Source organism: Lampetra planeri, chromosome 3 (assembly GCF_965212315.1).
Source record: "Lampetra planeri chromosome 3, kcLamPlan1.2.h2, whole genome shotgun sequence".
Classification (NCBI taxonomy): domain Eukaryota; kingdom Metazoa; phylum Chordata; class Hyperoartia; order Petromyzontiformes; family Petromyzontidae; genus Lampetra; species Lampetra planeri.
In genome coordinates this window covers 3,159,615-3,181,230 of record NC_136109.1, presented here as the reverse complement: position 1 = coordinate 3,181,230, position 21,616 = coordinate 3,159,615, and the positions used below count along the sequence as shown (strand labels likewise).

At 51.5% G+C, this 21,616-nt stretch overlaps 1 protein-coding gene across 1 annotated transcript in view; it reads right to left on the bottom strand.

The window, feature by feature from the left end:
- Window positions 1-21,616, bottom strand: part of LOC144736506 (guanine nucleotide-binding protein subunit beta-5) — a 68,845-nt gene that overhangs the window by 34,962 nt on the left and 12,267 nt on the right. Inside the window, exons 4-5 of the mRNA XM_078619051.1 lie at window positions 21,148-21,224; window positions 4,493-4,625 (exon numbers count right to left, since the gene is read on the bottom strand). Of these exons, the coding sequence (XP_078475177.1) occupies window positions 4,493-4,625; window positions 21,148-21,224 (210 nt within the window). The remainder of the gene's footprint in view (window positions 1-4,492; window positions 4,626-21,147; window positions 21,225-21,616) is intronic.

Below are 21,616 nucleotides of genomic sequence, written 5' to 3'. Positions count from 1 at the left end.
AAACGGAGAGTGACAACAGGGAAAAGCACGCGTTGTTATTGTTGCTGCAATATGAATCTCCTCATTTGAACTTAAGCAACATTTTGAGCTTTACCCAGGCAAAAGCAGCCTCGAAAATAATAACCAATTACTTTTTTACAGAGACATTATCTACCGCTCTCTTTTTGACAGTTTCCCACCACTTAGCGGTTGTGGTGGCACTCACTGATCACGCAGAGCGCCGGTGTAACAGGCTAAAACAACCCCTGCCCCGATTAAACCCGGGTATAGTTTGGCCCAGGCCAGAGTATACCCGGGGGGATAAAGTGTTCTAGGCTAAACTATACCCGGGGGTTTAAACTAGACTGGGCCAGACCATACCCCTCCAGGCCAGACTATGCCCCATGTGAAAGTTCAAAGGCAATTATCCATACAGAGAACAGCCGACAACGAACTTCAATCGATATATAAAAAGCGTATAAATGGCAGTAAGAATCTCAATTTGATCAATTGAAGCATTTTTAGGGTTAGGGTTATTATTAAAGTTTCTCTGGTTGAAGCAATCAAAGTCTATGTGTTTACAGTTTTAAATAAAATGTTGGAAAAATTTAGTAATTCATGTGTATATCGCTCAACACTATTACTATCATGGGGGTATTATTTGGCCTAGAGGGGCATAATTTGGCCGAGGCCATAATATACCCCAGAGTATAAATTGGCCTAGGCTATAATATACTCGGGTATAATCTAGCCTAGGCCGTTTTAACCCCGGGTATACTACGGCCTGGGGGTATACTACGGCCTGTTACACCGGCACTACCAACAGCACGTCCGCTCCCACGCCACGCCTCTCGTGGCATCGCTTCCGTACCCGCACAAATCTACCGGAACTGCCCAACCGCTCATACCAAGATATGTTGTGGTGTGATCCCTACTGTCTAGCCCTTACTCTGGCTTCTTCACTAGTCCCACCCCCCACTATGCATTGTTCTCCCCTTTGCAAAGCAGCAGTTAGATAAGGGGCCGTCCATAAATGACGTCACGCACCTAGGGGGTGGGGGGGGGTCAGACATTTGTGACGATGTGTGACGAGGGGGGGGGGGGGGTGAGAAATGTGACGTCACATTAAAATGCGCAACTTTAATAAATATAGACAACACGTTCTATTTAATTAAATATACTTTTTAATAAATGTCTTCTCCTACAACATCAGAGTGCAGCGCCACATTAAATACGCACTACAATGACAATAGTTTAAAGCGATTTGAAGCATGTTTTTTTTTTGGGGGGGGCAGGGCTTTTTAACGTCATACTTGAGGGGGGGGGGGTCTGACTATTTGTGACGCCGTGTGACGAAGGGGGGGGGGGGTAAAAAATCGTCCAAAATCGCGTGACGTCATTTATCGACAGCCCCTAATGCATTCCTTTTGTGGAGAACCCCGACGATGTGGATGAAAGTTTCCACTCCTATTTTTCACAAGCTATCAATTCATGAATTTGACCCCTAACCTCCGCTGTCACCAACCACGAAAGTGTCTGAGCTCAGTGGCGGCTCCTGCAAAATCTCTCAGGGGGGGAAAATGTCTGGATGATTGATAAGGTCCACCCATGCAATGAATAAATTAACAGCTTAAGCATGTAAAGGCAACTTCACTTCTTTAATATTAATGAAAAATAAAGTGACTCTTACAATACATCTTGTTTGTTTATATACTCACTATTAAAACAAACCACTCAAGTTTATTTTATTAAAGATTCCACTAGGTGGTGATAAATTATATTGTTGGATGAAACGTGCTTACGTATGATGACGTTAGCACGTATGATGACGTAAGCACGTTAGTGCATGCCCTCCCGGAAGCCATAGAGAATGCATTGCAGTGCCCCCGTTCGAAAAAAAACATCTTTGAATGTAAGTCTATGGGGCCACTCGGGGCGATTCTCAGCCGTAGTGAAATCGCCCAAAAAGAGGCGGTACTCCACAGAACGTGACATGACGCTGATTGGACTATATCCAGAGGCTGACAGTGACGGCTAGCGTGACTCTGTGGTTGAATGACATTGGTGGTGCGTCGCCCAATCGCCCTAATGAAGAAACCGCCCCTGTCTGAGCTCCTACTGGAGTCTGACTGGAGCGTGTTCTGACTCACGGTTGTGCCTTTAGCACCATAAATGTCCCCCGCGTCTAGGTTTTCTCCAGCATCACGGACTCTTGTATACTGAGTGATCTGCACCGAGCGTCCCAAATCTACGCATCAAGTGGCGGCACCTTGAGTGTGGTGTCCCAAGTGTATTTATCATCTGGGTGTCACAAACATCTCCAGCGTATCTAGTGCATCCCAAGTGTCATACATTTATCTTATGTTCTACCTTCAATATATTGCCACGAGTGTTTCGGCACTACGATGTAGAGTGACCGACGTTAGTGTTTTGAGTGCCTTGAGGCGGTTATGCGACCTTTACTGTCTGGTGCTGTGATGGTTACCTTGAGGAGGGTCACGTCTTCATTGTCTCCAGTGTCTTGAGTTTTCTAAAGGTCGTGTAATACCTTACCTGTTCCGAGTTTGTACATCCAATGCAGCTGCCGTATCACTCGTGTGTGTTTTTGAAGGCTTATTTCATGCTATGCCTACACTCTGTCGAGCTTACGCACGTGTTGTATATATGCTGTCATCAGTTTGAGCACTGCCTTGTGAGTGTTGCGTCATACTTTGCATGTTGAAAGTGAGTGTCATGAGTATCTCCATCCTGCAGCAGGCGTTGTATCAAGTGTGATATTTATTTTCATCGTCGTCAAACATGTCATGTTTTGCTTGGCCTGAGCTCATGCTGTTTCCAATGGCTCTCAAATGCGAGTGTTAAATAAAGTCGAAAGTTGATTTGAAGCTTTCGTGACTGCGGGAATTGCTCTTTGGTTCTTTCGGTAAAGTCACGTAGAAAGAAAATAAATACGACATTTCGATTGCAAAACAAGCAATCGTCATCAGGTAGAAGACACACCTAGTAAACTTAGAAATACAATGCTATACAACACAGAGAGTCGGCTAACACAACAGTCAACACCCTACCTGGTTGATTACGTTCTTCCAAAGATTGCTAAATTTGAGAGAGAGACAAAACACTGACACGGAGACACATAGACAGACACACAAGCAGAGAGAGACAACACAGAGACACACAGAGAGAGAGACACACATAGACACACAGAGGGTGTTGACTGTTGTGTTAGCCGACTCTGTGTTGTATTGCATTATAATTCTAAGTTTACTAGGTTTATTTTCTACCTGATGACGATTGTTTGAGTTGCAATCGAAACGTCGTATTCTATTATTTAATTTATTTTCTTTCTACATGACTTTACCGATAGAACCAAAGAGTAGAGTCGAAAGTGTTGTTTGCCAAATGTAATGGTAATAACAATTTCAACTTGTAACCCACACAGTAGTCGATCATTCTTCAATCGAGAGAACGACTCAGAGGCGCGAGCAGTCACAGACAAGTAGGAAAAGGTGACCACGTTGTGAGCCAGCACCAACAATTAGCTCTGCGGTCCTCTATATATCAAGCTGTTTACACGTGGGAACAAACCGGAGAACCCAGAGAAAATACTCAATCCCATACAGATGGGATGAGTGGAGTCTACATTTACCCTGTACTGCATTCTTTTGGAAATCCAGGGTTAAGGCGCTTCACAGTGCTGGATTACAGGCGTTGCGCCTACCACCATCACGATAATTATCCTGGAAATCCCCGTGCTGGATATAGCGACAGTCACTTGGGCTGCACTTGAAGCATTAGGTGGCCATGTACCAAATAATACAAAATGGCCGAGGCAATTAATTAATTTATTTCTGGGACACTATTTTTTCCAGGGGTGTACTTAACTCCGCGACTGGGGTACCAATCAATCCGAAATCAGTGCTACTCCGCGATGTTGAAACGCAGCGAGGACGATTGCGCTGAAACCCTGAACGCTCCTATGCACCAGTTGATCGGGTGGGATCTTGGTGATTGGGAATCCAGATGTGGCACATTAGGAAAGGACCACTATTTTAATAAGTCCATATTTGCTGTGCAGTACATAAATGCACGTGTGTACACCAGCATGTGATAACTGAGTTGGACCTGTGGGGGGGCTGCTAGGGTTAATGATTAACCGGACGTGTACACCAGTCACGTGGTTAATGGCGACTCGGCTGAGGATTGCTGTGTGTGATACACGTACTGTTGCATTCTATAAATTAACCACAAAAAATGTGTTTGCCCTCAGTTTGGAGCACCTGCCCAACGTCCTTCATTTCGAGTGTGCAACACAGGCATTATCTGCCTTTCTCAGCACTCTTGATGAGACTGCATCACGGACATTACTCGAGAGCCGGGGTATTATGGTACCCCAGGGTACTATGGTAGTGTTACCTTCCCCCGCCTGAAAGCACCGTGACTCCTGCGAGTCTCGATTGTCGTTGTAACGTCCACGAGTGAGCGCAACTGGATGTGACTGCAGGCGTAGCACCTGCATGTCGGAGTTGGTGAAGCAGCAGGCAGATAGGTAGTTTGTGTGCATGGCCACGGACTTCTTCTTAGCTGCGAGATTTTCATTCTTGTCCATGCTCAGTGGGTAAACAGAGCACTTGTTGTCAAGGCCCCTGTCCATACAAAGACACAGAGCCACAAGAAAACGCTTGTTAAAGAAGTATCAACGGCATCGCTAGATATTCAGTTTCAATTATATTTGCGTAACACTGATAAATCGCCTTCCATACAACTGACGTGTGATGTATTTGTCAAACAACTGTATTTGGACACCTGCAGTTTGCCTCCAATGCTTGACAGCTTCGTCGAAAACACTGCATATGTTTGGAGAAACCAGGCCCTTCCTGCTGTACTTCACATCATCAAGGTCCGGGGTTGGATTTCCGACTGGGCCACCTTTCTGTATGGAGTTTGTATGTTCTCCTTCTGGTGTGTGTGGGTTCCCTCCAGGCTCTCTGGTTTCCTCCCATAGCTATTAGAAGCATTTGATGTAACTGGTATTGGCCAAAAATCCAAATGAAAAAATATTACCTGCAAATTACTCAATTAGGATTGCGCATTCTGTTGAAAAAAACTTGAAAGTCAAAAGGTTTTGCCGACGTGCTTGTGGATTCTGAGGGGTAATTATCTGTGGGTTTGAGTTGGAGCCAGTTTATCTCTTATGCCATGAGGAGACCCCTCTACCAATCCAGCTACAATAGCTGTCAGTGTCAACCTGACTTAATTATCAAATAAAACAATGCCATTAAAGAAGAGGAATTTTTTTTGTATTAAAAACCAAATATGACAATTCATTTGTTATTTAAAGTTATGCTTTTAATGATTTTTATATTCTGTAACGTCCAAATTAAAACGTAGGCCAGGTTTAAATGTGTAAAAACGAATTTCACGACACGAGTGCAATTATTTGAAAAGTGGTAACAATTTTTTTTATATTAGATTAACCCGAATGCATGACAATAAAAGCAGCATTCAGAATTCATAAAGGTTATTTTTAGTTAGATCGCGTAAATCAAGGCCTTAATTATAATATATATTGGGGGGGGACACACCCCCCCCCAATATTCAAATATGCTCAAAATGTCCCCCCCCCTCCATATATTGCTATAAACAATATAAAAAAAAACTTGCTATGCTATGTAAATAAAAACAACAATTTGCTAAACCTTGGCCACAATATCTGGACTTGTCTTCATATTACAATACATAGATTTCTGTTGATATAATTGTGGTTATGGTTGTACTTTATGAATCCCTAATCTCTGCCATTACATACAATGAAACAAAAAAATATAAAAAAGTAAAAACAGAGCAATGTAATACAATACACTATTAGACATTATTGTAAAAAGAAAAGTCCATCCCATGTGTTAGTGAATTCTTTAATATTTTAGGCAGGAAATGAGTTTTCAAATTTAGATTTCTTTTTTTCTGGGGGAGGTCGCTATGTGTCCACTGCGCTGGCGATGTGTGGTGGTGTCAACAGCTCTGGCCACCATGACATCTTGACCAGGACTCGTTTAACTATGAGCCGCTGCTTGCTCGTGATCCGGTGCCCACGTGACCACAAGTGGGTCGGCAGAAGAAACAAAACAAGATGAAGGTCTATGTCCGCACCACCCCCTTGCTATATTAGTCCGTAATATTTATGGCCATTTAATCCGAATGTAAATGTGTTGCATTAACCAGGCCATCGCTGTCCACTGGTACCCCGAATATAATCAAGAGCTGCCGGTATAAAAAGCTAGAGATAGTATCTCTGTAAGAAATCATTTCTTCTAGATTTCAGAAAATGTTATAGCAATATAAATAATTAGCTGCACAATGGTAAAGGTATTGAACTATTATACTGTTGGCAGCACACCATAGCGGCTCTGGGATTCAGTTTTACGGGGTAATCAACTCCTCCCACGTGTGGCTGGTTATTTTTGTGCCTCATAATTGGAATATAGACTTGTGATGATATTATAATACAACACAGTGATGTTCTATTCAGTGAACTTCTATTTATGTGAAGCTGTGAAGTCTCCAAACGTGTCCATTTTGTGGTTGAATCTCTAATGAATACATAACTATTTCAGTCAATATTACTTCAAATTAATTACTTATCTCCACATATGTATAAAAGGCAATGTTGTGAATATGTGTGTCTGTTCAAAATGTTTAGTGTACTTCCCGACATGCAACAAACTGGAAATTTGCCATGTGGGTACTTTCCAGACTGTACACCATGCAAACATTATAAAAATATACTTTTTTTGGGGGGGGGGAGCTCAATAATGCATAGATTTTGCACGGCAAGTGAGCTGTGACGTCAAATCTGTCACGTGACCCGCGCATGTTGAAGCGTAACGCATTGTAGTGTAGTGGTTAGCGCTACGCTGCGCTACGAACCCGGCGACCCGAGTTCGATTCCCGTTCACGGCCACCACTGGTGACGATTATTTTAACCGGTCCTGGGCCTCCCGTAGGTCGACTCAGCCTCAAAAGAGTAAGTGGTGTGGTGTGTTAACATCGCCACTGGGGAGACCAAGGTGGCCGGGCGTCGTGAATCCAAGTCCCGAGTGAAGCCGGGGAGTACAGCTAGTTCTCCATAAAAAAACCACCAATCAACGCAATCCACATCCACTACTGCAACAATTCACCACCAACAACCACCCCAATTCAAAAAGTAAAACAATTTCGAGAGGCTGGAGATTAATATTACAGAATTTGTACGTGGGAGATGAGGAAGGTGTAAAATAGAAGACACGTCATGGTGTATGCAGACTGTATCGAAATCATAAATCTGGCCACATCGCCTCAACACTCCAGTATATCCACTGGCCCTGAATCCAAACTTTAATCAAGTTCAATATCAAAACGAGAATCTTCTTGGTTCTTTCGGTAAAGTCACGTAGAAGGGAAGTAATAAAATAATAAAAATAAAACATAATAAAACAATTCTCACGACGTTTCGGCCACAACGCAAGCAGCCGTCCTCAGGCGAAGAATGAAACACCACCAAGCTTGGAGCGTATATTTAAGCTGGGTTAGAGGGGGGGGGGAGGTGGGAAGAAGAGCGCCTAGACAAAATAATTTGCATATCAAGAGGAATTCAGCATATGGAAAATGCGTAGGAGGTGGGCTGGGGGGGTTCCAAATCAATACTATGCCCGTGCATTATGCAGGATTAGCAGCATCAAAGGGGGGGGGGAGGGGGGGGTAGCATTAACAAAGGAAAGGAATGCTAATAGTATGTAGCTGCAGTTACTAAACAACCACGTAAAAAACTAAAGTATAAACTGCATAACAAACTAAAGTATAAACTACATAGCATCATCAGTATACTTACTATATTCTACAATAAGCTGAGTTACTAACAGTAAGTAATACATACAAAATTCTACGTTGTAAAAAATTATATAATATGCTTCCATCTAAACTTTATTCTGTTACATCACACGCGTCTATACCGTACTATATACTGCCATAGACAAACCCAACATTAAATTACATACTGTATTGCTATAAACCACCCTATACCTTATACATTTTAATATAACACTATGTATTATTCTACCCACCCTAATGTGTATCAAAATGGTTTATTACGTCCTTCCAGTGATTGCTAAGCCAGAATCCATCTTCTCGGTTAAAATTGTCTCTGTGTTTGTATATGTGGATCGCCTCATGAACGAATCTCTCATGATAGCCAGATGGCTTGCAGAGAACCTCTGTCTTTGAGAAGTCAATGTCATGTGAGCCCACTGAGTTGTAACAGTGATCTGAATCCCTGCAGTCACGAAAGCTATAAATCGAAAACGAGAATCTTCAAGATCATCCATCGACTTGACTCTGCCGACCTCTCTCACACCATCTCAATCTACTCCTTTCCACACAAGCTATACTCCAGCAACCAAGGCCTTCTGTAGAAGCCCTCAGTCGACCTTCACTCAGTGACGGGTCGCTGTTTCGCCTCTGCTTCTCTCATAGGCTGTCAACTTCCTGCCCTTGTTCAAATCCGTACACAAGGCTCTCTCTTTTTCTTTGCCCATTTCTGGGCCCAATTCATCTACAGTTTTGATACGTTTCAGTTAACCCTGAAAGTAGTGAGTGTTTACATGTGGGAGGAAACTGAAGGAGCCTGAGAAACCCCACACTCAATCCCGTACAGCCTGGACTAGTGGAGTCAACATTTTTGCTGCACCACATTCTCCTGGAAAGCAAGGGTATGGCACCTCCTAGACGTCGGGATGAGATGATAGCACGGATGAGGGTCTCAACAGCAGCTGGGTGTGGGGAAATGGCCGATGTACAAGTCATTTAATACTCTTTGGTTCTGTCGGAAAACTCACGTAGGTAGAAATAATTTCAACGTTTAATGCGCCACACAGTATTTGCCCAGGCTCAAAGAGCAAAACATGAATCAGCGGTGCAAGGAACCACAGACTAGCAGAAAAGGTAGTCATACAGTTAGCCGGTGCACACAATTGCCCAAGTTCTACGATCCTCTATATATTAAGATCTTGTCAGCCAATTAATGATTGTTTACATGGAGGAGGCAACCAGAGCAGCCAGAGAAAGCCCCACGCATGCGAGGGGGAAACAATATATCCCATTGAGAAGGGTCGCACAGCTGATGTTAGTCCACATTTTACATACTACCTTCTCCTGGCAAGCCAGAGTATGGCTTACTCGACGCCCACGGGAAGAGAACTTCACAACATTTGTGTGATCCACCAACTCTCGCCTCCACGGTGCATAGCCACCATTGCCTGGTTGGTGGTGGAGGCACAAGGTCTTGCAGAGTTGAGCGGAGTGGAAATAGAGCATGAGTTTGGAATCGATGACAACCCCAAGGTGTTTCACAATACTTGACCGTGTAATATCAGAGTTTAGGAGGTGCTGAGAGTTTCCTTTCTTGCTGATGATCGGGAATTGTACTTGGGAAATATTGCTGGAAGCAGTCAGAACCGATCCAAAATGAGCATGCATAAAGGCAAATTGTGAGTATGGAGAGTGGGGTTGAGTTCATGGTATCAATCGTGATATAGGGCTGGGTATTATCAGTATAACAACGAAAGGCGATATAAAAATTCGAGATGATTTTGCAAATGAGGCAATATAAAGGGTAATCAAGGGGTCAGGAATGGAGCCATGTAGGACACTATAGCACAGGGAATTTTGAGAGCAATACAGTCTTGTTATATACATTTAGAACGAGCAGTTTGAGAGTTATGAGCAGAACCAGGAGATAACCTTTTGAGAGACACCTACATGGTTATGCAGATGCTCAAGGAAGATAGAGTGGTCTATTGTGTCCAAAACAGTCAAGTAAGAATAGTCATTTGTTGTGAGCAGCGAAATAAACTATTTACCAAATATAGGAAAGCCTTTCGGGATTGCAGGAATCCATACTCTTTGGATCTTTCGGTAAAGTCACGTAGGTATAAAATAAAATAAATCACGACGTTTTATTTTATTTTATACCTACGTGACTTTACCGAAAGAACCAAATAGTATGGATCCTTGCAGTTACGAAAATGTCAAATCTAGGGGCTAGTGATGTTAAAGTGAGAAATATACAGGAGGTGGCTATGCTAATGTGAGAGATTAGCTTGTCAATGTAAGATCGCAAAGCCGCCGCCACACCGAGAACGCGACCGACGGTGGCTGTGTTAGTGTGAGACATTTAACCTGTTAAGGGGCCGTCCATAAATGACGTCACGCGATTTTGTACTATTTTTGACCCCCCCCCCCCCTTCGTCACACGGCGTCACAAAAAGTCAGACCCCCCTCATATATGACGTCACAAAGCTCTGCCCCCCCCCCCAAAAAAAACCATGCTTCAAATCGCTTTAAACTATTGTCATTGCTGTGCGTATTTAATGTGGCGCTGCACTCTGATGTTGTAGGAGAAAACATTTATTAAAAAGTATATTTAATTAAGTAGAGCGTGTTGTCTATATTTATTTAAAGTTGCGCATTTTGACGTCACATTTCTCACCCCCCCCCCCCTCGTCACACATCGTCACAAATGTCTGACTCCCCCCCTCCTAGGTGCGTGACGTCATTTATGGACGGCCCTATAATGTAAAATTAGAGAGTAGAAAATAACAACTAACATCGGAAGGTCGGATGGAAACATCACAGCCAGATATGACTTAAACTTGTTAATAACGTCCTTCCAATTATTGCTCAGTTTGTACCCATCTTCTCGGTTGAAATTGTGTCTGCGTTTATATATATCTGGATGGCTTCATGAACGAATCTTTGTTCATAGCCAGTGGGTTTGCAAAGTACCTTCGTCTTGGAGAAATAAATTTCGTGTTTGCCCACCGCATTAAAACAATGATCAGCCACGGCCGAGGTATTGGTCCTCCCGTGTTTCAAATCTGCATTGTGTTCACGAGCACGGTCCGAAACATGTCGCTTAGTTCCCCCAATGGAACACGACGGGCGCGGACCACGCTGCGCATGTGACGCATCGAGGGGGGAGGGGATCGCAATGTTCGTGGAAGTGCAGATCATGGGGCGGTAGGGGGGAGTGTAAATGCACCCAGTCCGACCCTCTAGTACGTTTGCTACATACAAGTACGAGGTGAGGCATGCGAACACGACGCACAAAGTTGGCCGCCAAGGTCGCCGTCCATACGTCTCCACTTTGTAGCGAGTGGCGGTGGAGCGGCTCGCTCGCCGTGCTACAAACCCAGCGGCCCGAGTTCGATTCCCTGCTCACGGCCAACACCGTTGACGATTAATTATCTGAACCGGCCACGGCCTCTATGAGTACCTGGTACGGCGTGCAAAGCTCTCCACCAGGGCGCGGTGCTGGCCACCCACCCCCTCGTGTGCCGTGTCGGCCTTCATAGGTGCTGCTCGCTAACAGCAGCGCTCGCCACAACAGTCTGCTGTTAGGCGTCACGTCGGCCCGAATAGGCGATTGCGAACGGCACGTTGCGTTTAAGGCAAGATGAGACTCCTATGTTTTTTAGTGTGAGCGTGCGTGGGGGTGGAGGGAGACGCAGTGCAGTGGGAAGTGCACTCACATCACACATCCACTGGCCCGACTTCGATTTCCGCTCACAAGCAATAAGAGTGGCGAGTATTTGAACCGGATCTGAGTGCCTGGTGTGGTGTGTAAACATCAGGACTGGGGAGACAAATGCGGCTAGGCATGGTGCTGGCCACCCACCCCCTCGTGTATCATAGGCGCTTGTGTGGTGCCACAGCGACGGGGCCGCTCGGCCGAGCCAGGAAGCCGCCCGGCTTCCACCGCCGCACTGCCCCCCATCACCTCCCCCACATAAACACGCACCCGCACCCACGTAGGGCCTCGTGGTCGGGTCACCTACCCTGAGTTTTCACCCGAGGGCCCCCTAGGGGGGTTACCCCACGGTTTCTCAGGGCCAGGGAATTGGACAGGACCCTTCCCAGGCCAAGTAACACTGCGGCGCCGTGGGCGGATTTGAGATCGCACGACCACGGCGAGCTCAGAGAGCCCCGCAGTTAGAAACGCATACAAACACAAACACGGGTCAGCAAGGCAGATAGCTGGGATCAGGACCCGGGACGACTGATTGGTCGAAAGTTCAAAGGCCGGCGGGATCGCAAAAGAGCGGGAAATCCTAGGCTCAGGATTGGTCGAGAGACCAAGGCGGTCGGGACGGGGGCGCCTAGCCTTTGATGTGAATAGTTTAAAAGAAAACGCAGGGGCAGTAGGGAACTCTCTTCTTCTGGAGTTTGGACACGGGGTCAGCGACGAAGGAGTCATCGGGCGAGCCGCTAGATTGTCTGCAGGACGATCTGAGCGCCGCAAGGTCACCAAGGACTACAGACGGTATCGTGTTGCGCGCCTTACAACACCTCAGAGCGGAGGGTAGGATCCGTAGGAGAGGGTTAGTTCGGGGTAAGGACGAGTAGGAAAGCGGTTTAGCAGAGAGCGCAGCATAGAATAGGGCTACACGGCACCAGAGTGTGGGTTAGAAGCGCCTTGCTGTCCCGCACACACACACGGGTGGCTCGGTTGGTTAGCAAGGGCTAATAAAATCTCGAGCGTAGTAACAAAACCGTGTTGTTGGGTGTTTTTGGAACGTGGTATTAGCGTGCACTGCATTCGCGAGTGTGTGGTCGTATGCATAAAGGCCGTGGTCTCTGTACGATTGTGCGGGTACGGGGGTGTGTGCGTTAACGCCCGGGGAGAGCACTTTTGTGTGTCGGCGTGTGCCCCGCTTGCGTGTGCTCGTTACTTGCGTAAAGTGCGGCGCGGTGGTGGACCCCTGACCCCCGACCCCACGGCTCGAGCGCGTAATCGGCTGCGCATTGTTGTACGGTTTGTCTCGCGCGCACGGCGGCGGCGGCTTGAGTCGTTGTGTCGGCGTGTGCCCCGCTTGCGTGTGCTCGTTACTTGCGTAAGTTCACGACGTGTGTAACACAGGTGCGCGATCCTAACGTGAGTGGTCAGTGTTGGGTGAGTGCCGTGCAGAGCTGTGTGTGGGTGTGCGCGTACGTGGTTAACTATGCCTGCTACGCGGACCCGCGGTGGAGGGGAATCCTCGGGTGACGGCTCCCACACCATGGGTGAGGAGCTTAGCGGCGGTTCGCTTAGCAGCGGGGGGGCGATTGATGATGTTAGCCCGGCCGTTAGTATTATCGAGGGAGGGATCTCGGGGGCTAGCGACCCCCACAAATTGGTGTCAGAAGCGGTACGGACCCCCGCGTTACCTCACGCTAAAATAAGACTAATATTTACCGGCAGGGGGGCCCCTTCGTGGAAGGCATTCGCCCGCAATCTCTTAGGGGCTAAGGAAATTAATGGATGGACGGACGTGCAGGCAGTACGTCAACTTAATATGAATCTTGATGGGCGGGCAGCCGATTTTGTAGAAGCGTTACCCGCGAGCGCACAGACACAGCTAGAGGAGCTGATGCGCCGACTCGATCAGCGTTTTGGCACACGGGACGAGGAGGAAGCAAAATCGGCCTTAGAGGCGCGCCGTCGCCAACCTGGCGAAGATCTCCGTGATTACGCCGAGGATGTGCGCGAGTTAACAAAGATCGCACGCCCGGGGTACGCAACGGAGGTTATTGAGGAACTGGCTGCCGAGAAAATCCAGCGGTACCTGTCTCGCACGGCGTGGTGGCAGCCAGACCTGAGCTGCCCACGTCTTCCCTTTAACACCCTTGTCGAGCGCGCACGTAAGTGTGAAAGAATTCACAGCGAACGCGCGCAGCTCCGGGGGCTGGGACGAGAGCGCGCCATTGCGAGCCTGCTCTCGGAAGACGAGGAGGAGGAACAGGAGCTCGCGAGGACGGTAAGGGGCCGGGAAAGAGAGCCTCCAGTGTCCCGCGAGACAACCCCGGGATGGGTTGCCGGTATACAAACGGGTATAAAGGATGTCTCCGGCCAGGTAACCCAGATAGACAACAAGGTAAACCAAGTAGGTGAGGAAACGAATAAAAATATGGCCAAACTGCAATCCTCCGTTGAGACCATCCGATCCGAAATGGGGGACCTACGCGCCACGGTGGGAGGGTTATCTGGGAGGGTAGCCCGACTAGAGGCGGAGGGTGGACAGCGGCGTAATGGGGGGGGAGGGAGTGGGCAGGGGGCCCACTACGGAGCCGCCCCCCCTCCCCGGGCATGTTATATGTGTGATCGCCGAGGGCATCTGGTGAGAGACTGTCCTGAAATCACCCGAGCTAGGCAGGCGCGGGGGTTAAACTCCAACGCCTCCTAGTGAGCGGACCAACTAGGGGTGCAATCGACGCGGTCCCGATACAAATAGACGGTAATGAGAATAATGGCGAGCGAGTGATCCATAAACAGGTTACAACAACAACACCCAAGGGCGCGGGGACCTCGGGCGATTGGCTGCGGGAGCTGGTGGCAGGGATAACGGGAGCCACGTCGCTGGTGGAAGGCCAGGTGAACGGGCAGCGCACCCGGATCCTGCTGGACACGGGCGCCGTGGCCTCTCTCATGAGCGCCGCGCACTGCAGCATGCTCGGGGTGGACGTGGGCTGCCTGCAGGCCCCGGATCGCGCGCTGCACACGGCAAGCGGAGCCGGGATGGGGTTGCTGGGGAAGGTCTCCCTCGAGGTCCGTCTAGGAAACCAGGTGTGCACACAGGAATTCTACGTTTCGAGTGTGTTGTGCCACGAGTGCATTGCAGGAACGGACCTCCTGGAAAAGTTGGGACTTAACGTACAGCCCCGGCAACGATGCGCTACGGTGGAGGGCAGCGGGGAGCGGATTCCGTTCCTAGGACAGGAGCCGAATCGCCCACGCTTCACACCCGTGGCCGCTACGCTGGTGTCGGCCGTCACCATCGGGCCTCTCGCCGAGATGCTGGTGCCAGTGGCAACCCTCTCCACCGACCCAACCCACCGACCATCGGGCGAGGTAATGCTGACTCCTCACCCAGAGTTGGCATCGCGATACGGGGTGGTAGGGTCAGCCACACTGGTAAACGCAGATGGGGGCCGGCTGTTTATACGTGTGTTTAACCCACACAGTACCCCGGCAATGATACGACGACGCACCCCGGTAGCCACCGTACACCCCCTGCACGCTCGCCACTCGAACGACTCGGTGTTCGCACTCTGGGCGGAGGACCCTGGCCGCCCCGAGGACAGCCAGGATCTGGCCTGGCGGGTCGGCCCGACCCCCCGAGCCGAGATTGTTCCCCTGCAGGATGCGTTACATGTGCCTTGGGCAGCCTTACCTAAGGGGGAGGCCGATCAGCTGCGCGGGTTATTGCGGGAGTACGCCGACGTGTTCAGTGAGCACGATTCGGACGTGGGCCGGACCGACCTGGTCAAACACCAAATTGACACAGGTGCAGCCCGACCCATCAAACTCCCCGCATACCGAGTGGGCGCGCCTGAACGGACCCAGATCAAAGAGGCAGTCACGGATATGCTACGCGATAACATAATCCAGCCCTCCGCGAGCCCTTGGTCTGCCCCGGTGGTACTGGTAACGAAAAAGGACGGATCGACTCGGTTCTGCGTTGATTACCGAAAATTGAACGCAGTCACCCTCGGCGACGCTTTTCCCATCCCACGCATCGACGACACCTTCGACAGTCTCGCAGGAGCGCGGTATTTTTCCACCCTCGATCTGGCGTCCGGTTACTGGCAGGTGGAGATGACGGAGGAGGATCGGCCAAAAACAGCATTCACCACCCCGATGGGCCTGTTTGAGTTTCGAGTGTTGCCGTTCGGACTCACTAACGCGCCCGCGACGTTCCAGCGGTTGATGGAGTTGGTGATGCGGGGCTTGCAGTGGGAACAGTGCCTGATTTACCTGGACGACGTAATAGTGTTCAGTAGGTCGCTGTCCGAACACTGGTCCAGGCTGCGGGAAGTATTCCAGCGACTGCGAGCAGCCCATCTCAAGCTCAAGCCACGTAAGTGTTACATTGCGCAACGCGAGGTGGGGTACCTCGGACACCGAGTCAGCGAGGCAGGGGTGAGCACCGATCCCGAGAAGGTGCGTGCCGTAGTGGATTGGCCGCGGCCGAGGAACCTGACGGAGATCAGGTCATTCTTGGGACTCGCCACTTATTACCGTCGATTTGTAAAGGGATTCAGTGAGATTGCACGCCCCCTCACCCAACTCACCTCCCCTAAGAACCCCTATCAGTGGTCGGAGGCCTGCCAGACGGCTTTCACCACACTCAAAGACCACCTCACCCACACCCCCACCTTGGCTTTCCCAGATTTCACCACCGATTTTATTTTGGACACTGACGCCTGCAGCAGTGGGCTGGGCGCGGTGCTGTCGCAAGTGCAGGGTGGGACGGAGCGGGTCATCGCATACGCCAGTCGGACCCTGAGCGGGGCCGAACTGAACTATTGTGTAACCCGTCAGGAACTGTATGCTGTAATTTTCGCGTGTAAACAGTTCCGACCGTACTTGTACGGCAGGAAATGTCGTGTGCGCACCGATCATTATGCACTGCAGTTCCTCCTTACATTCAAGGAACCGCGGGGGCAGATGGCTCGATGGCTGGCGCAGCTGCAGGAGTACAACCTGCAGATCGAGTACCGAGCGGGGCGAACACACGCGAACGCGGACGCCTTGTCAAGACGGCCCGCGGTGCGCGCTGAGACGAGGGAGGGAGACGCCTGCCCGTGCTTCACGGGGGGACGCTGCCGCCAGGCAGCAGAACCCAAGGAGCGCGCGGAAACTAAACTCCCCCCCCCGAGAGAGAGTGCAGTGTGCGCCGCAGGAACCCCTGCAGAAGGAGCCCGGGGACAGACGGATCATCCCACCCCAACCGGGCGGATCCAAGAGGATGTCGGCTGCGCCTTCCCGGGCTTGGACGACGAGCAGCTGCGACAAACCCAGCAGCGGGATCCGGATCTGGCGGCGGTGGAGGCGGCACTGCGAGAGAGGAAGGATGCACTACCAGGGCCCTGGAGCGGTTTGTATGCCCGGTTGTGTGTAGAAAACGGGGTGGTGAGGGAACTGGCCGACGCTGGGCAGCCGGGGTGCATCTGCGTTCCCGCCCATGTGCGGCCCCAACTACTACGACTGGTACACGACCACCCGCTCGGGGGCCATGATGGGGAACGGCGCACCCGGGAGACTCTGCGTCGCCAGTATCTCTGGCCTAAATTAGCGCAAGATGTGGCCGCCTGGGTGCAGGGCTGCCGGGCCTGTCAGCAGTGTGGGCAAAAGCCGGCGAGGTACCAGGTACCCCTGAGGCCGTTCCGAGTCAGTCGGACGAATCAGTTGGTCGGAATCGACCTGCAGGGGCCCTTTCCACGATCCCACCGGGGCAACCGATATATTCTTGTAGCGGTGGAGTACTTCACCCGCTACCCCGTGGCGGTGGCTATCCCAGATAAAACAGCCCTCGTAGTGGCCCGGGCCTTCGTGGAAAACTACGTACTTAAGTGCGGGATCCCCGAACGAGTCATTACCGACCAGGGTAGTGAATTCGAGGCCGAACTATTCCAGGCGCTGTGCCGAGAGTTCGGGATCCAGAAGGACCGAACCACGGCATATCACCCCCAGGCGAACGGGATGGTAGAGAGGATGAACCAGACTCTGGCCGGGAAGCTTAAACGCATGGCGGCCGCGAATCAACAGGACTGGGACGAACACCTCCCCTATGCCCTGTTCGCCTACACCACCGCCGTTCACACATCTACAGGACAGACCCCGTTCCTAATGATGTTTGGTCGCGAGTCTCGCCTGCCCGCAGATCTGCTGTTCGGTGTCCCTCCGCCGCAACGGGAGGAAGGGAGCCACCCCATGGAGCACTTGCTGGAGACCCTGCGAGAGGCCAGGGGCCGAGCCTACCCGCACGGAGAGGCCGCGCACCAGCGGCAAGAGCAGGGCGCCCGACCCCGTATGGAGCCCCCCTTCTACACTGCGGGCTCCGAGGTGTGGCTGTACACTCCCCGCGTCGGTGCCGGACAGGTGGGGAAGCTGACCACCTACTGGCGAGGACCCTGGATTGTGAGACGGCAGATCTCACCATGGACGGTGCTGATTCAGGGAGGAGAGAGGGGCCGGGAGATGGTGGTCAACATCCGCCGACTGAAGCCGTGGCGAGCAGCCCCCGAGGGGGGGAGCCCCGCCATCCAAGTACCCCGAAACCCCGGGGTCCCCCCACCCCCCGTGCCCGGGGGCCTCGCGCAGTATATGGGCCCCACGGAGCCCCGGGCTCCGAGGGGCCCCGGGCGGGGCCGGGGGCGACGAGGACGGCGACCCTTAAACCCCACCGCCTCTGAGTTTGTCCCGCAGCCCGCAGGTGCCGGAGACCGAGGGGAGCCGTTGGAATGGAGGAGGAGACCACCGCCGGAGCCCCAGGAGACGGAGCCGCCACCCCCGAGGCCAGCCACAAGGGCCGGGCGAATCCCGCGGACCCCGCGGCGATACCTCGTGGGGGCAACCCAGGCGAGGTGCTCCAGTCAACCCGGGACGGGGACTGGCACCCCGGGGGGCTATGTGGTGCCACAGCGACGGGGCCGCTCGGCCGAGCCAGGAAGCCGCCCGGCTTCCACCGCCGCACTGCCCCCCATCACCTCCCCCACATAAACACGCACCCGCACCCACGTAGGGCCTCGTGGTCGGGTCACCTACCCTGAGTTTTCACCCGAGGGCCCCCTAGGGGGGTTACCCCACGGTTTCTCAGGGCCAGGGAATTGGACAGGACCCTTCCCAGGCCAAGTAACACTGCGGCGCCGTGGGCGGATTTGAGATCGCACGACCACGGCGAGCTCAGAGAGCCCCGCAGTTAGAAACGCATACAAACACAAACACGGGTCAGCAAGGCAGATAGCTGGGATCAGGACCCGGGACGACTGATTGGTCGAAAGTTCAAAGGCCGGCGGGATCGCAAAAGAGCGGGAAATCCTAGGCTCAGGATTGGTCGAGAGACCAAGGCGGTCGGGACGGGGGCGCCTAGCCTTTGATGTGAATAGTTTAAAAGAAAACGCAGGGGCAGTAGGGAACTCTCTTCTTCTGGAGTTTGGACACGGGGTCAGCGACGAAGGAGTCATCGGGCGAGCCGCTAGATTGTCTGCAGGACGATCTGAGCGCCGCAAGGTCACCAAGGACTACAGACGGTATCGTGTTGCGCGCCTTACAACACCTCAGAGCGGAGGGTAGGATCCGTAGGAGAGGGTTAGTTCGGGGTAAGGACGAGTAGGAAAGCGGTTTAGCAGAGAGCGCAGCATAGAATAGGGCTACACGGCACCAGAGTGTGGGTTAGAAGCGCCTTGCTGTCCCGCACACACACACGGGTGGCTCGGTTGGTTAGCAAGGGCTAATAAAATCTCGAGCGTAGTAACAAAACCGTGTTGTTGGGTGTTTTTGGAACGTGGTATTAGCGTGCACTGCATTCGCGAGTGTGTGGTCGTATGCATAAAGGCCGTGGTCTCTGTACGATTGTGCGGGTACGGGGGTGTGTGCGTTAACGCCCGGGGAGAGCACTTTTGTGTGTCGGCGTGTGCCCCGCTTGCGTGTGCTCGTTACTTGCGTAAAGTGCGGCGCGGTGGTGGACCCCTGACCCCCGACCCCACGGCTCGAGCGCGTAATCGGCTGCGCATTGTTGTACGGTTTGTCTCGCGCGCACGGCGGCGGCGGCTTGAGTCGTTGTGTCGGCGTGTGCCCCGCTTGCGTGTGCTCGTTACTTGCGTAAGTTCACGACGTGTGTAACACAGGTGCGCGATCCTAACGTGAGTGGTCAGTGTTGGGTGAGTGCCGTGCAGAGCTGTGTGTGGGTGTGCGCGTACGTGGTTAACTATGCCTGCTACGCGGACCCGCGGTGGAGGGGAATCCTCGGGTGACGGCTCCCACACCATGGGTGAGGAGCTTAGCGGCGGTTCGCTTAGCAGCGGGGGGGCGATTGATGATGTTAGCCCGGCCGTTAGTATTATCGAGGGAGGGATCTCGGGGGCTAGCGACCCCCACACTTGCTAACAGCACTTGCCCAGACAGCCTGCTAAGGGCTCTAGGGGGGGGGGTCTTTGTCGTGTCGAGGGAGAGGTATGGAGTGTGTGTGTGATGGGATGGTGTGTGTGTGTGATGGTGTGTGTGTGATGGGATGGTGTGTGTGTGTGATGGCAGGTATGTGTGTGTGTGTGATGGGATGGTGTGTGTGTGTGTGATGAGATGGTGTGTGTGTGTGTGATGAGATGGTGTGTGTGTGATGGGATGGTGTGTGTGTGATGGGATGGCGTGTGTGATGGGATGGGATGGTGTGTGTGATGGGATGGTGTGTGTGTGATGGGATGGTGTGTGTGTGATGAGATGGTGTGTGTGTGATGGGATGGTGTGTGTGTGATGGGATGGTGTGTGTGTGTGTGATGAGATGGTGTGTGTGTGATGGGATGGTGTGTGTGTGTGTGATGAGATGGTGTGTGTGTGATGGGATGGCGTGTGTGTGTGATGAGATGGTGTGTGTGTGATGGGATGGCGTGTGTGTGTGATGAGATGGTGAGTGTGTGATGAGATGGTGTGTGTGTGATGGGATGGTGTGTGTGTGATGAGATGGTGTGTGTGTGTGATGGGATGGTGTGTGTGTGATGGGATGGTGTGTGTGTGTGATGGCAGGTATGTGTGTGTGTGTGATGGGATGGTTTGTGTGTGTGATGGGATGGTGTGTGTGTGATGGGATGATGTGTGTGTGTGATGAGATGGTGTGTGTGATGGGATGGTGTGTGTGTGTGTGTGATGGGATGGTGTGTGTGTGTGTGATGGGATGGCGTGTGTGTGTGTGATGGGATGGTGTGTGTGTATGATGGGATGGTGTGTGTGTGTGTGATGAGATGGTGTGTGTGATGGGATGGTGTGTGTGATGGGATGGTGTGTGTGTTAGGATGGTGTGTGTGTGTGATGGGATGGCGTGTGTGTGTGATGGGATGGTGTGTGTGATGAGATGGTGTGTGTGATGGGATGATGTGTGTATGATGGAATGATGTGTGTGTTTGTGATGGGATGGTGTGTGTGATGGTATGGTGTGTGTGTCTGTAATGGGATGGTGTGTGTGTTGGATGGCAGGTGTGTGAGTGTGTGTGATGGGATGGCAGGTGTGTGTGATGGAACGTGTGTATGTAGATTGAGTGTGTGATGGGACGTGTGTGTGTGTATTGTGCGTGTGTGTGTGAGTGTGTATTGAGTGTGCTCACCCGCAGGCAATGGCGCACCCAGACGGAGCATACGCGCACGCCATGACCCACGTGCATGGCATGGTGACTGCATGCTCCTGTGGGCACCCACACATGCACATACACATGTAGGCATTGGCACAAACAGCACGTAGACACATTATCACGCGTGCACATACCCATACGCGTAAATCAATACGCGTGCATTATCACTGGCACAGGTAAACAAGAAAGCAACGTAGCCTTAACACACTGTAGGGGGCAAGTGCTGTTAGCGAGCACCTATGAAGGCCGGAACGGTACACGAGGGGATGGGTGACCAGCACCACGCCCGACTGCCTTTGTCTCCCCAGTGGCAATGTTTGCACACCGCACCAGGTAGTCATTTGAGGCTGAGTCGACTTAGGGGAGGCCCAGGACCGGTTTAGATAATTGTCACTGGGTGTTGGCCGTGAGCGCGAATCGAACCCGGGTCGTTGGGTTCATAGCG